Source organism: Diabrotica virgifera, chromosome 7 (assembly GCF_917563875.1).
Source record: "Diabrotica virgifera virgifera chromosome 7, PGI_DIABVI_V3a".
NCBI lineage: Eukaryota > Metazoa > Arthropoda > Insecta > Coleoptera > Chrysomelidae > Diabrotica > Diabrotica virgifera.
In genome coordinates, this window is record NC_065449.1 from 15564600 (window position 1) to 15579224 (window position 14625).

General features: G+C 31.3%; 1 protein-coding gene across 3 annotated transcripts in view; it reads left to right on the plus strand.

Moving 5' to 3' along the window:
• The window catches only part of LOC126887967 (transmembrane protein 131), a 103579-nt gene that overhangs the window by 18415 nt on the left and 70539 nt on the right, over nt 1–14625 (plus strand). For all 3 annotated transcript variants that reach the window (XM_050655924.1, XM_050655926.1, XM_050655925.1), the window contains exons 3-4: nt 3741–3832; nt 3891–4014. In XM_050655924.1, coding sequence (XP_050511881.1) covers nt 3741–3832; nt 3891–4014 — 216 coding nt within the window. The remainder of the gene's footprint in view (nt 1–3740; nt 3833–3890; nt 4015–14625) is intronic.

Here is a 14625-nt window from a genome sequence, read left to right on the forward strand (position 1 = left end):
TCAAGAGTTAAGTGTAAAAAATAGATGATGTTTGCGTCTAATTCAACCAGATCACTTCTTATGTAATTATTATGATTACAAATACCTTTTCAAGGAAATAATATAATAAAACTTAATAATTGTTTCTGGCTGATGTGAGATTGCACTTTCAGTTTGCTTCTGTATTTTATAAAATAAAATTTGAATTATGGTTTTGTTTGGAATAATTACTTGAGAATAATAATTATGATTGGGATCCAAAATAATACCTAACCTAATCCTAATCACCGTAAAAACCTAATAACCGGTTTTTACTTTAAAAAGAAAAAACCGGTTATAATCGGGACAAAAAACAACCGGTAAAACCGGTTATTGCGAAGTAAAAACCGGTTTTAGGTTTAAACCGGTAGGTTTTTCCCATCCCTAATTGCAACTCGCGCTTCCCTGTAAGTAAAATAAGCATGAGCATGGATCGTATTTGATTCGCCCAGCGTTCAACGTGTTAAAGTTCATAAACAATGACAATATTAGTTTACACACTATTAAACACAGGTATAGGTCTGGATCCCGCGTATGAAAAAAAAGTTGATTAATAGCAAGCTGAAAATTTGTTAATAGCTTAAGGGTGTCTAGTCGAATAAACTTTGATATGTGTGAACACTGGAACAGGGGTAGTTTTAATTGTGGAACAGGTTAAAAATTTGGAACGGTCACAGCACGAAAACGGCACATTTATTTTGTCCGACAGAACAGACTTAAACTCTTCGAACAGAGATTAAACTCTCATGCAAAAATCAGACTGCTATTTGTCAGCAAATGGGCGTTTTAATGAGTGGAACATGTAGAATATGTCAAATGACAGGAATTATGACAGGTAATAAATAGCAGTCTGATTTTTTCATGAGAGTTTAATCTCTGTTCGGAGAGTTTAAGTCTGTTCTCTCGGACAAAATAAATGTGCCGTTTTCGTGCTGTGACCGTTCCAAATTTTTAACCTGTTCCACAATTAAAACTACCCCTGTTTCAGTGTTCCCATATATCAAAGTTTATTCGACTAGACACCCTTAAGCTATTAACAAATTTTCAGCTTGCTATTAATCAACTTTTTTTTCATACGCGGGATCCAGACCTAGTAGAAATGAATATAAGTTATAGTAGGTACCTTTCAAAATATTTTAGAAAACCTTAATCTTAAGATTACTGCAAAGTCATTTGTATTTGAATGGTGTGGTTAAGTATTCAGTCCAGGTAGAAGTTAATAAATTTTAATCTATTGTACTTTAATCATTAGATTAGACGGAGAGGCAGCGCTGAAAAATTTCTCTGAATTTACTAAAACTAATTTTTTCACAGTTGATTACCGTGATTGTGTAGAGAAACATACTGCGGTCAGTCAAGCGAAGCGTAGAACAGGTGGTACTGACAGCTTGTTTTTTTTTGTGGGAGGAGGAAATCTTCATAAGACAGAGTAGACCGCAGCACCCCAAGAAGCTGGTGTTCTGCCCTCTACCCTGGTATTTGGGATTCAGTCCGCTTGCCCAATTCAGACACCCGTGAATCCGAGTGAATCAATCGTGAAAACGTAACTGCCTACCCACTAAAACCCCCTCATTCCAGCCGTGGACACCCGGTACGTATTTTTAGCAAACGTTACTTCGCATGCCCCGCTGCTGACCCTGTTGCTTACCTGCGGAGGTAATTAAATCTATTTACTAAGGCTGAAAATCAGTACACACATTCTAAATTGAATATAAATAAAAGTTATTATAGTCGGTCAGCTGTATGACGGGGCAGAGCCGGTCGGTCGGCCCCACTGAATGTACAGGGTTATTCACTATATTTTGACCCCCTTGTAAACTGCTTTATTTACAAAAATGGAAAAAAATGTAAAATACAAAAGATATTCGATTTTTTAATTATGATTTTTTGATATATATATCGTACTAGTGACGTCATTCATCTGGGCGTGATGACGTAATCGACTATTTTTTTAAATGAGAATAGGGGTCGTGTGATAAGCTCATTTGAAAGGTTATTCAATTCTCAATGTTGTTCTGAAGCTATTTCCGTGTGGCATTTTATTCTTCTTTAAAATGTATAATATATGTCTAAATTGCCAATATAAATAAGTCAGATTAAATAAATTATTAGGAGAATTTTTTTTACTTAGCAACAACATTTTTGTTTATTTTAGTAGTATTTTGTATTTTGGCAACGAAACCCGATTTGGGCTTCGAAACGTTAATAAAATCATTTTTTTGGTAAAATTGTGGCTTATTTCCCATTAAAAATAGTTGATTATTCAATTCTCTGTGCAGTAATACAAACATTAAGATCATTATTTATACAGGGTGTCCAAAAAAATTGAATTATTAATTAAACAATTAATTTAATTAACAATTTTTTTTGGACACCCTGTATAAACAATCATGTTAATGTTTATATTATTGAATAGGGAATTGAATAACCTTTCAAATGAGCTAGCACATGACCCCTATTCTCATTTAAAAAATAGTCGATTACGTCATCACGCCCAGATGGATGACGTCACTAGTACGATATATATGTCAAAAAATCATAATTAAAAAATATAATAACTTTTGTATTTTACATTTTTTTCTAATTCTGTACATAAAGCAGTTTGCAAGGGGGTCAAAATATAGTGAATAACCCTGTACATTCATTGGGGCCGTCCGACCGGCTCTGTCCCGTCATACAGCTGACCGACTATAATAACTTTTATTTATATTCAATTTAGAATGTGTGTACTGATTTTCAGCCTTAGTAAATGGATTTAATTACCTCCGCAGGAAGCAACTTTGACAAGCTGTCAGTACCACCTGTTCTACGTTTAGCTTGACCGACCGCAGTTATGTTTCTCTACACAATCACGGTAATCAACTGTGAAAAAACTAGCTTTAGTAAATTCAGAGAAATTTTTCAGCGCTGCCTCTTGGACTATACCTGCTATTCAGTATGTTCACTATTCGAAATTTAACGATACTACTCAAATACAAATGACTTGGTAATTAGGGCAGTCAATGAGGGTATTTGGCTCCGAATTCCATCCTACTACATCGATTTACTTGATATTTTCACAGTAAGTAGAGAATAGCTCAAGAAACAAAGTCTATCCTATATACTATGGCGCTTTTATCTTGGGGGCGGTTCCAACCACCCAAAATTTTTTGGTCAAAATAACCACGAAAGTGGCTAGAGAACCTGTAGAGAATTCTGTTACTAGAACAAAAACTGTTCTATAATTTTTTTTTTGAAAATTCAATACTTTTTGAGTTATTCATAGTTGAAAATTAGCCATTTTCATTGAAAAATGACACCTTTTGGACGGTTTTTTGCGAATACATACCTTAAAAACTATGCATCGAACTTGGCCAATTTTCAACCACGAATAACTCAAAAAGTATTGAGTTTTCAAAAAAAAATATAGAACAATGTTTGCTTAGAAGTAGGTTCTCTAGCCACTTCCGGGGTTATTTTACCCAGAAAAATTTCCACCCCCTTAGAAGGGGTGGGAACCGTCCCCAAGATAAAAGCACCAAAGTTTGTAGGGTAGACTTTGAATTAGGAGATAAGTAGAGAGGCTATTCCCAAAATTTCATTAAAATCTATGCAATAGGATTTAATTCGGAGGTAATATCCTGTTTTTGCTCTCATTTAATGGCATAAAATAGGATTAAGATACGGTTTTTCTAAAATATCTTGAAATGAAAGGTACTATATATCAAAATGCTTTCTTCCAGGAATTTGGTTTACCAAGAACTTCCAAGTTAAGTGATGTTCCATTGAAGTTTCACATGAAATTTGAACCAACATTTCTTGATTTTAAGAAAAGGTGAGTGGTACTTTTCCATTTCTCCATACTTTTTTTATTACAACAGGTGTTGTTTTAGACCCTTTGGAATACCCCATATGGAAAAAGTTACTTTATTTAATATCGATAAGAACAAAAGCATAGATATGACATCTATATCCGGAAGTACAGTGCATTTCCATAGTTCTTTCTTCGCAGATAGGGTAAGTGATATTGTAGTTATGTTAAACAATTTAAAATTAATATTATAAAAAAAAATAACAAAATTATTATAAACATTAGTTTATATATTATACAGAGTGAGTTTTATGTATGGAACGCCTCAATTATCTCGGAAACGGCTTGCACGATTTTGTAGGTTTTAGTTGGTAAGGGTATTGGCCTAGCCGGGTAAGATGGTGAAAAGTGCCCCCAACTCAATTTAAATTCCATACAGGCCACTTTTTATCACATATAGAGGAACTCACTTTCTGAAATTTTTAGCCCCCTAGGTGGTCACGTGACCCCCCTAGAGCCTAATTAGGCTTTTTATGTTTTTATTTTTTATCTCCGCCTCATCAAGAGCTAGCCAAAAACTTTATTTAAAGAAGTTGTAAGTTTCAAAAAGATCTATATGAAAAAAATTTTTTTTTATTTTTTGGCGGGAAATTCGAATTTTTAGAACAATTTTATACTTTTAAATAACTCTGAAAAAAAAAACTAACACTCGTTTTTACGAAAATCAATTATAATGTGTATTTTTGCACAATATTTCACGCTGAATTTTTTCATATTTTTAAAATTGGTGAAACGTACCTTTAAAAATAAAAAACCGCATTTTTTCGGTTTTTTTTTTCGTTTTTTGATACAATTTTATATGTACATATTTGTCAAAAATGGTAACACCGTCACGAGAATAGGTAAAAAACTGAAAAATAATTGGGGTTTGCTTAATAAAAATTTTTTGTAACGCCATCCATTTTCAAGATACAGGGCGTTGAAGAAAACAAAATTTTACACATTTTTTACGATTTTGCCGAAACTATTGGCAACATTGTAATAAAACTTGGCGGGTTTTAAGAGGTAGCTATTGTGCATGTTTTGACATACAATTAAGGATTTGATATTCATCATTGGCGCGCATAGGGGTAATGGTCTGAACTTTTCAAAGAAAAAAAAGATAGTACGCCACTGACATTTCAAAATAACAATCATTTTTGAATTCCTCGTTCAATTTGCAATAAAAAATCTATCTTCTCATTTTTTCATACGACGCGCCGTTTTGTTGCAAAAAATAAAATATCTTAACGCTTCCAAAGTATTCCCATTAATTTTTATAATGGATGTACGAGTTTATGTAGATGTAGAAACTACTAGAAGTTCGAATACTTTGTAAGGGTTAAGATCTTTTATTTTTTGAATAAAAATGGCGCGTCGTATGAAAAAATAAGAAGATAGATTTTTTGTCGCAAATTGAACGAGGAATTCAAAAACGATTGTTAATTTGAAATATGTCAGTGGCGTACTATCTTTATTCTTTAAAAAGTTCAGTCCATTACCCCTATGCGCGCCAATGGTGAATATCAAATCCTTAATTGTATGTCAAAACATGCACAATAACTACCTCTTAAAACCCGCCAAGTTTTATTACAATGTTGCCAGTAGTTTCAGCAAAATCGTAAAAAATGTGTAAAATTTTGTTTTCTTCAACGCCCTGTATCTTGAAAATGGATGGCGTTACAAAAAATTTTTATTAAGCAAACCCCAATTATTTTTCAGTTTTTTACCTATTCTCGTGACGGTGTTACCATTTTTGACAAATATGTATAAAATTGTATCAAAAAACGAAAAAAAAACCGAAAAAATGCGGTTTTTTATTTTTAAAGGTACGTTTCACCAATTTTAAAAATATGAAAAAATTCAGCGTGAAATATTGTGCAAAAATACACATTATAATTGATTTTCGTAAAAACGAGTGTCTTAGTTTTTTTTTCAGAGTTATTTAAAAGTATAAAATTGTTCTAAAAATTCGAATTTCCCGCCAAAAGATAAACAAAAAAATTTTCATATAGATCTTTTTGAAACTTAAAACTTTTTTAAATAAAGTTTTTGGCTAGCTCTTGATACGGCTGCGATAAAAAATAAAAACATAAAAAGCCTAACAGGAGGCTAAAAATTTCAGAAAGTGAGTTCCTCTATATGTGCTAAAAAGTGGCCTATATGGAATTTAAATCGAGTTGGGGGCACTTTTCACCATCTTACCCGGCTAGGCCCTTTCTTATTTCAAATAGGACACCATGTTCGTTTTGAATTCCTTAATACATACTGATTATTTTTTATGTAATATTCCCTATACCTAAATGCCGTAATTTCTGAGTTATTGCTACATTTATTCAAAATAAAAATGTTGTATGAATTTAAGAATAGGACAATACATTGATAACAGGTTACCAGTGATAAGGTGCCGCAAATAGTTTTAATTAAATAAATAAATCTGTGGTGCTAAGGCAAAACCCGATATGTCAAAAAACGTGATTTTGCAGCAGATAAGTTTAAAAGTTCGCAGTGTTGTTGTAATAGTGGACATATCGGAAATTAATTTTATCATCTACTGGTTACATGAATGCGTTTAGCCATGTAGGGTTTTGTCATCATATTCTTCATCACTCAATGTACATATTAGTGATGTAACGAATATTCGTATCTGCATTCGCGAAATTTGTGCGAAGGTTTTGCGAATATGAATATCAGAAAAAAAAATAATTTGAAGATAACATTAGGTTAATAAAATCAAAATCTATCCACTTCTTATCTTTTTTTTTTATTAAGAAAAGGTAACAACCTCGTATAATCACATTATCAACCTTCACTTTATTTTATTATTTTTTATTGTAATAAAGCTTAAGATTCAGTTTGATTTTACACTAAATATTAATTTTCTTCTCATTATAAATTTAGAAAACATTACAAAAATAGAAATGTTTTTTTAAAAACTGAATATTCGCATCCGCATTTGCCTTCGCGAATGTCGGTAGCAGATATTCGCATTCGTATTCGCGAATGTTCAAAAAATGACATTCGTTACATCACTAGTACCTACATATTGGCATTAAGGGGGGGTATGGTTTGAAATATTTAAATTTTTTTATTATTTCAAATAAAAGTGCATACTTTCAAGAATACTCTCTGAAAATTTCAAAATAATCGGAGTAAAATTACCAGAGACACAGCGTGTTGAATATCTCTACCTTCGACTCGCTTTGCCGCGACTTCGCGCCAGCACGCTTGAGCGTAGTGAGAAACGTTAAACAACTGTTCGCTTTCTCTTTTGTAGATTACTCCTCGATTCAAAAACATATTCCAATGTGCATCACTTTACGATTTGGCAGACAAATAAGAAGATGAAGATGCAGTTATCAAAACTTTAAACGCATTTTTCTCAAAACTGCTTTTTCAAATGCGGGTGGACATTGTAATTGAAAAACTACTCGGCCGATCTACCTGATATTTTGCACATCTTTTCTTGAGACATTTCATGAGGTGACAACGTCGAGATATTTTTCTTTTTTTGCTTATTTTTTGTTCAACAATAATAAATCTGTTGATTTTCACAAAATTTTTACCAAAAATTTCATTTTTTTTTTATTTCTGAGTGATACCAAAAATTCAAAAATCATTAAAAATAAAAAAACTTGACGTTGTGACCTCGTGAAACTCATAAGCTAATTAAATCTTTTTGAATTTTTTGTTTCGTATGATCTAGTGACGAGTTCTGATGTCCACCGCAAAATCCATTTTTTTGTGAGCTGCCTGTCAAAATTTGTCACCAATGGCTTACTTTTCAATATTTTGGATTTAATTTTTTTCTAAATATTCTTTGAATTGTACTTAATATGTTTATTTAATTTAAAAATAAAATAATTGTACCATAGCTTCGAAAAAAATTCACAAAAATGTGCTTGATATGTTGATTTCAAACCATAATCCCCCCTTAAAAACGAAAAATCGATAATTTTTGACATATCTGGTTATGCCTTAGTACCACAGAAATAGTAATTAGAATAAATTGAAAGTTGACAAGGTTTGATGGTAAATGCGAGTTGTAAAGCTGTCATCCTGTCAAACCATTGGCGTTGCGCGCTAGCTCTCTTTCACATCTCTGATACCTCGCATTTTTCACAGACATCCTTTATCATCTTGTTAGAAAAAAAAATTAGCTTTAGTTTGATATAAAAAACACTAGTAATCGTTTGCACTACATTTTTGAAAAATCGTAGAGAGTGCTGTGAAGGTACAATGTTTGTGCAATTTTTTTAAGAAAATATACAAATCCCATTCTTTAAAATGGCATTAATGAGATTCCTTAATTCTTATAAACAAATTAGCTGTGAATTAAAAAAAACATATGGCAACTTTGTCCCAAATGAGCCCAGGCTAAATTTTTTTATTTGAAAATTCGTGTTAAAATACTTTTCGAATATATAAAAAGATTGTTTCTACGGACAACATTTTTAAAGTTATTCTAAATGTTTATAAACTACAAAATTTTAAAAACTTGGCATTAGGATTTTTGACTATGTTAATTAATTTTTTATCTTTTTTTAATACATTTTGATACTATCACTCTTCTACTTTCATTTGGCATACTCTGAATTGCTCTGTCTTCATTATTTTCTGTCTTATCTTATTGCAAAATAAAGGTCTCTGGTATAAACAAATAGAATAACTCTTAAACTAATTAATGGATCGGTGATCGGTCTCAAATTTTGAAGATTTGTAAGTACCCCAATGTCCAACTTTGGGTGAAACACTAAAGTTTTAAGGTAGTTTTAGTAAAAGTTATTAACAAATAACGATTTTCACTTATTTGGCAGTTTGCGTAGCAACAAATTAACTCTTTAACTTTTAAAAATCGGCATTTTGAAGGTTTTTCAATGTTCTAAAAAACTGAATTTTGTAATTTTATATCAACTATTTAGTTTTTGAATGGAGTGCAAAAAATCTAAAAAATCGCGATTTTTGCACTAAATTGTTAATAATTAAAAACGGACGCGAATTCTAGGCAGGAAACAGGTAGGTTTTCTGTTTTCTTCCTGTAGGTCTACAATAACTAAAAAAGTAGTCAGCTACCTGGATCTTTGGGTGTCCCGAGAAAATCCTTATTACCCTGGACTATATAGTGGGAAGGAACAAGGAAGCAAAGAATGTTGAGTTGCATTTGTGGTGGATAATGATTTTAAGTCAAATATCATAGACTTCCAGGCAGTCAGTGAAAGGATATGCAAGTTGAGAATTTGCACCCACTTCTTTAACATTCACTGCCAACGGAAGAACAAGAGCAACATACAAAGGAAAGCTTCTACCAACAGCTGGAGATAGTATATGATAGTGCGCCAAAAAATGACATCAAGATTATAATGGGTGATATGAATGCTAAAGTAGGCAAGGAGCCGCAGTTTTATGTCACAATAAGAAAACACTCACTGCACAATGAAACAAGCGAGAATGGGGAGTTTTTGATAAATAGTAATATTACTTCAAATAATAATTTCTTCGTCATCAACCTGTTCAGCTGTTTGTAAATTATTCTGTTCTATGTTATGTTCATTGCTTCTCTTTTGCATCATATGTTTATTTCATGTTTGATCAAGGGTTTGGTGTTTTTAGTTTGTGTAGATTCTATATGGGACATTTAAAATGAAAATATTGTGTATTCTCAATTTATTTATTTCAATTTATTTATTTCTAGCAATTCCAAAAATTATAATAGCTACGTTCTTTCCAAAACACTGAGATTCTATTCTGAGATCGTTTCTATTTGCATAGGAAATAATGTAGCAGGGTCAGGTAGATTAATTTGTCATTTAAAGGATCCTGTATTGTTTACCTGCGTTATTCAAACACTACAGACCAGTATTTTTTTCTCAGAATGCATTGTGTTCTTGTCTTCTACCTGTCTTGATAGGGAGGGTTATGGTTTGTGTAGAAAAATTTGTAAAACTTAGTGGAATTGAATGACCCAGTGTGATATAGAAAAAGTAGGAATTGTTTTAATCCAATTACTAATGCATTATCACTTATCAGGTAGTTTAAATAGCCAATAGATATAAATCTACAGATATGTTATTTAAATTATTGTTAAAACTAGAAAGATCAAAGGTGGCATTTAAGGTACTATTTAGTACACTTCAGAAGACCAAAAATAAGCATTTGTTCAAGATTTTTTTTCTCAGAATCTTTATTAAAAATGAACATATAATTCAATCAAATTGTGTTTTGACTAGGAAAGTTTTGGGGTAGTTCTGATTTCTTTCGTTATGTATGTATTTTGGGCTGCTGAATCCGAATATGAGGTTTGTGGACAAAATTTCGTGACGGAAATCCGTTGAGTAAATCGCAAAAAATCGAAAAATTTCTGCTTTCTCCGGCTTTTTTGATTAAATAAAAAATGTAGTTCAATTGGTGACTAGTGTTAAGTTAGTAAGTGAAGGGGGAGCTGGGAGCCGAAAAATGCACGAGTTCAAAAACTAAAAAGGGCAACTTAAAGCTACTATCTTTTTCTATATCTCGGAATCTACTGAATATATTTTGATCGTTCTTTTTTTAATTTGTATGTAATTTTTCTGTACATCACAAATATGCAATTTGTCTAGACAATTATTAATTAATAAACAGTCTAATTTGTTTAAACAATTTTTGAAAAAATAATTTTTTCCCAAATATCCGTGATTTTAATCATACTATCGTTATTAATCATAGAAAAAGTTAAGGTATACTTTAATAAATAAATTATCTTCTACAAATAATTATCTAATAAAAATCATTTATTTATTAAAGTGTACTTTAACTTTTTTATGATCATTAATGATACTATGATTAAAAAAGTAGATATTTGTAAAAAAAATATTTTTTCAAGAATTGATTAAACAAATTAGACTGTTTATTAATTAATAAATTCATAAACAAATTGCATATACGTGGAAATTACATACAAATTAAAAAAAGAAAGATCAAAATCCATTGAGTTGATCCGGAGATCCAGAAAATTATATTCGTTTGAAACTACTTTTTCGGTATTTTAACTCGGTGGATTTGTAGGTTCCCCCTAGTAATCGTTTGAACTACATTTTTGAAAAATCGTAGAGGGTGCTGTGAAGGTGCAATGTTTGTGCAAATTTTTTAAGAAAAAATACAAATCCCATTCTTTAAAATGGCATTCATGAGATTCCTTACTTATTATAAACAAATTAGCTGTGAATAAAAAAAAAACATGTGGCTAACTTTGTCCCAAATGAACCCAGGCTAAATTTTTTTATTTGAAAATTCGTGTTAAAATACTATCTTTCCGAATATATAAAGAGATTGTTTCTACGGACAACAATTTTAAAGTTATTCTAAATGTTTATAAACTACAAAATTTCAAAAATTTGGCATTGAGTTTTTAACTATATTAATTTTTTTGATCTTTTTTTAATACATTTTGATACTATCACTCTTCTACTTTTATTTGGCATACTCAGAATTGCCCTATATTCACTATTTTCTGTCTTATCTTATTGCAAAATAAAGGTCTCTGGGATAAACAAATAGAATAACTCTTAAACTAATTAATGGATCGGTCTCAAATTTTGAAGGTTTGTTAAGTACGCCAATACCCAACTTTGGGTGAAACACTAAATAAGGTAGTTTTAGTAAAAGTTATTAACAAATAACGATTTTCACTTATTTTGCAGTTTGCGTAGCAACAAATTAACTTTTTAACTTTCCAAAAACGGCATTTTGAAGGTTTTTCAATGTTCTAAAAAACTGAATTTTGTAATTTTATGTCAACTGTTTAGCTTTTGAATAGAGTGCAAAAAATAAAAAAAATCGCGATTTTTGCACTAAATTGTTAACAATTAAAAAATGGACGCGAACTCTAGGCAGGAAGCAGGTAGGTTTTCTTCCTATAGGTCTACAATAACTAAAAAACTAGTCATCTACCTGAATCTTTGAGTGCCCCGAGAAAATTCTTATTACTCTGGACTTCACGAGGTAACAACGTCGAGTTTTTTCATTTTTAATGATTTTTGAATTTTTGCTATATATCTCAAGAAGTTAAAAATACGAAATTTTTGGTAAAAATTTTGTGAAAATCAACAGATTTATTATTGTTTACCAAAAATAAGCACAAAACGAAAAATATCTCGACGTTATTACCTCATGAAATGTCTAAAGAAAATCTATGCAAAATTTCAGGTCGATCGGTCAAGTAGTTTTTCAGTTACAATGTCCACCGCATTTGAAAAAGAAGTTTTGAGAAAAATACGTTTAAAGTTTTGACAACTTCCACTTCATCTTCTTATTTGTCTGCCAAATCGTAAAGTGATGCACATTGGAATATGTTTTTTGAATCGCGGAGTAATCTACAAAAGAGAAGGCGAACAGTTGTTTAACGTTTCTCACTCAAAGCGAGTCGAAGGTAGAGATATTCAACACGCTGTATCTCTGGTAATTTTACTCCGATCAATCTGAAATTTTCAGAGAGTGTTCTTAAAAGTATACACTTTTTTTATTATTTCAAATAAAAGTGCGTACTTTCAAGAATACTCTCTGAAAATTTCAGATTGATCGGAGCAAAATTACCAGAGATACAGCGTGTTGAATATCTCTACCTTCGGCTCACTTTGCCGCGACTTCGCGCCAGCACGCTTGAGCGTAGTGAGAAACGTTAAAACTGTTCGCCTTCTCTTTTGTAGATTACTCCTCGATTCAAAAAACATATTCCAATGTGCATCACTTTAAGATGCAGTTGTCAAAACTTTAAACGCATTTTTCTCAAAACTGCTTTTTCAAATGCGGTGGACATTGTAACTGAAAAACTACTCGGCCCATCTACCTGATATTTTGCACAGATTTTCTTGAGACATTTCATGAGGTAACAACGTCGAGATATTTTTCTTTTTTTTGCTTATTTTTTGTTCCACAATAATAAATCTGTTGATTTTCACAAAATGTTTACCAAAAATTTCATTTTTTTTTACTTCTGAGTGATACCAAAAATTCAAAAATCAATAAAAATAAAAAAACTCGACGTTGTAACCTTGTGAAACTCATAAGCTTAATAAATCTTTTTGAATTTTTTGTTTCGTATGATCTAGTGACGAGTTCTGATGTCCACCGCAAAATCCATTTTTTTGTGAGCTGCCTGTCAAAATTTGTCACCAATGGCTTACTTTTCAATATTTTGGATTGAATTTTTTTTCTAAATATTCTTTAAATTGTACTTAATATGTTTATTTAATTTAAAAATAAAATAATTGTACCATAGCTTCGAAAAAAATTCACAAAAATGTGCTTGATATGTTGATTTCAAACCATACCCTCCCCCTTAGCTCATTTCCTAATCGAGTTATTTCCAGAATCTGACAAATTGTACCACCACATTCAGATTTATTCTCGATGCTAGTGGGTGTGTTAGTATTCTTTGATGCTAGCATGCTTCGCACTCTGTGTACATGAAAAATACCCTTTACAATGCGTAATATTTGACCTTTTTCGTAAACAGTTTTTTTGTGTGTTTTTTCTTTTATCATGTTCGTAATCAGTTGAAGTGAAGGTGACCACGTGACCTCACCGGCAAAAACCATTTGTTAATACTTTTTTAATATCTCACATTATGATTTTCATAACCAACCGTAAGACGAAGAAAACCAGGTTTTCTCTTCATTATGTTATATTAAGTAATAAACGTAATGCTTTACTAATTGTTATTGCTTTTAAATTAATTTTTTACCGTACGAATTCTATTTTAATTCGTAAACAAATGTTTATCGACGTTATGAAAAACATGAAAACAAAAATGATATTTACCGCTCGGTTTAGACTTTGGTACGGAAACAAAAAAGGTAGTAAAAAAGGAAATACAAAAACCTCATTAGATAGTAAATAGATAAATATTACTTAAAATATTCCAACGATTCCAACACAATACGTCAAAAGTTTGTAAACTATAGATTACGTAAGTCGTCCATCTATTTTGACTTCTATCTCATTGTTTTGATAGACGTCTAAAAAGGTAAATAGATAAATAAAAATTAATATAAATAATCATTAATAAATAATATCTATTAATTAAAATATTCCATAAGATTCGTAAGTTGTCCATATATTCTGACTTCTATCTCATTGTTTAGTCCAGGGCGCATCTGTTTTGAGATGGACGTTGAGAGGTGACTCAAATTTTTTTGCAGAAATTGCTTGAAAATAAATCAAATAATAATATTTGAGTTATCCTCCCTCTCAAAAAGGTCCGGAACATTGTTTAAATAATCAAAATGTCAAAAATTGAAGGAAAAATTCGATTTTTGAAGTTATACTTCTTTACGGGCGTAATGACGGTGAAATTTTATATGGGAAAACCTAGCGACCGGGCGCATGCGCATTATAACTTTGTTCTGATTGGATGTTCAAATGACATGACAAAAATTTTCCAATATGGCAGCTGTGGCACAGCTGTGGGACTGCGTTTGGTTATAATGTATGCTTGTTGCGTTTTAAAATTTGTAGGAAGAGAAACAACAAACAAAAAGTTAGTTAATGGTTATACTGCCTTTTTAAATAGTTTTCATATTATATTTTTGGACTTATTTACATAGAAGAGATGATTGTTTCATGCCAATGTGAAAGCTCATCAAACTGTGCCTAGTATGAGTGCCGCAGATCTCGCTTATTCAAAGCTAAAGAATCTTTCACTGGTAAGTGTTTTATAAATAGTTGATCAAATTTTGTTATGATATTTGAACATAGCCACTTTGCACGACGCAAGTGATTGCGAAATTTATTAGTCGTTATAC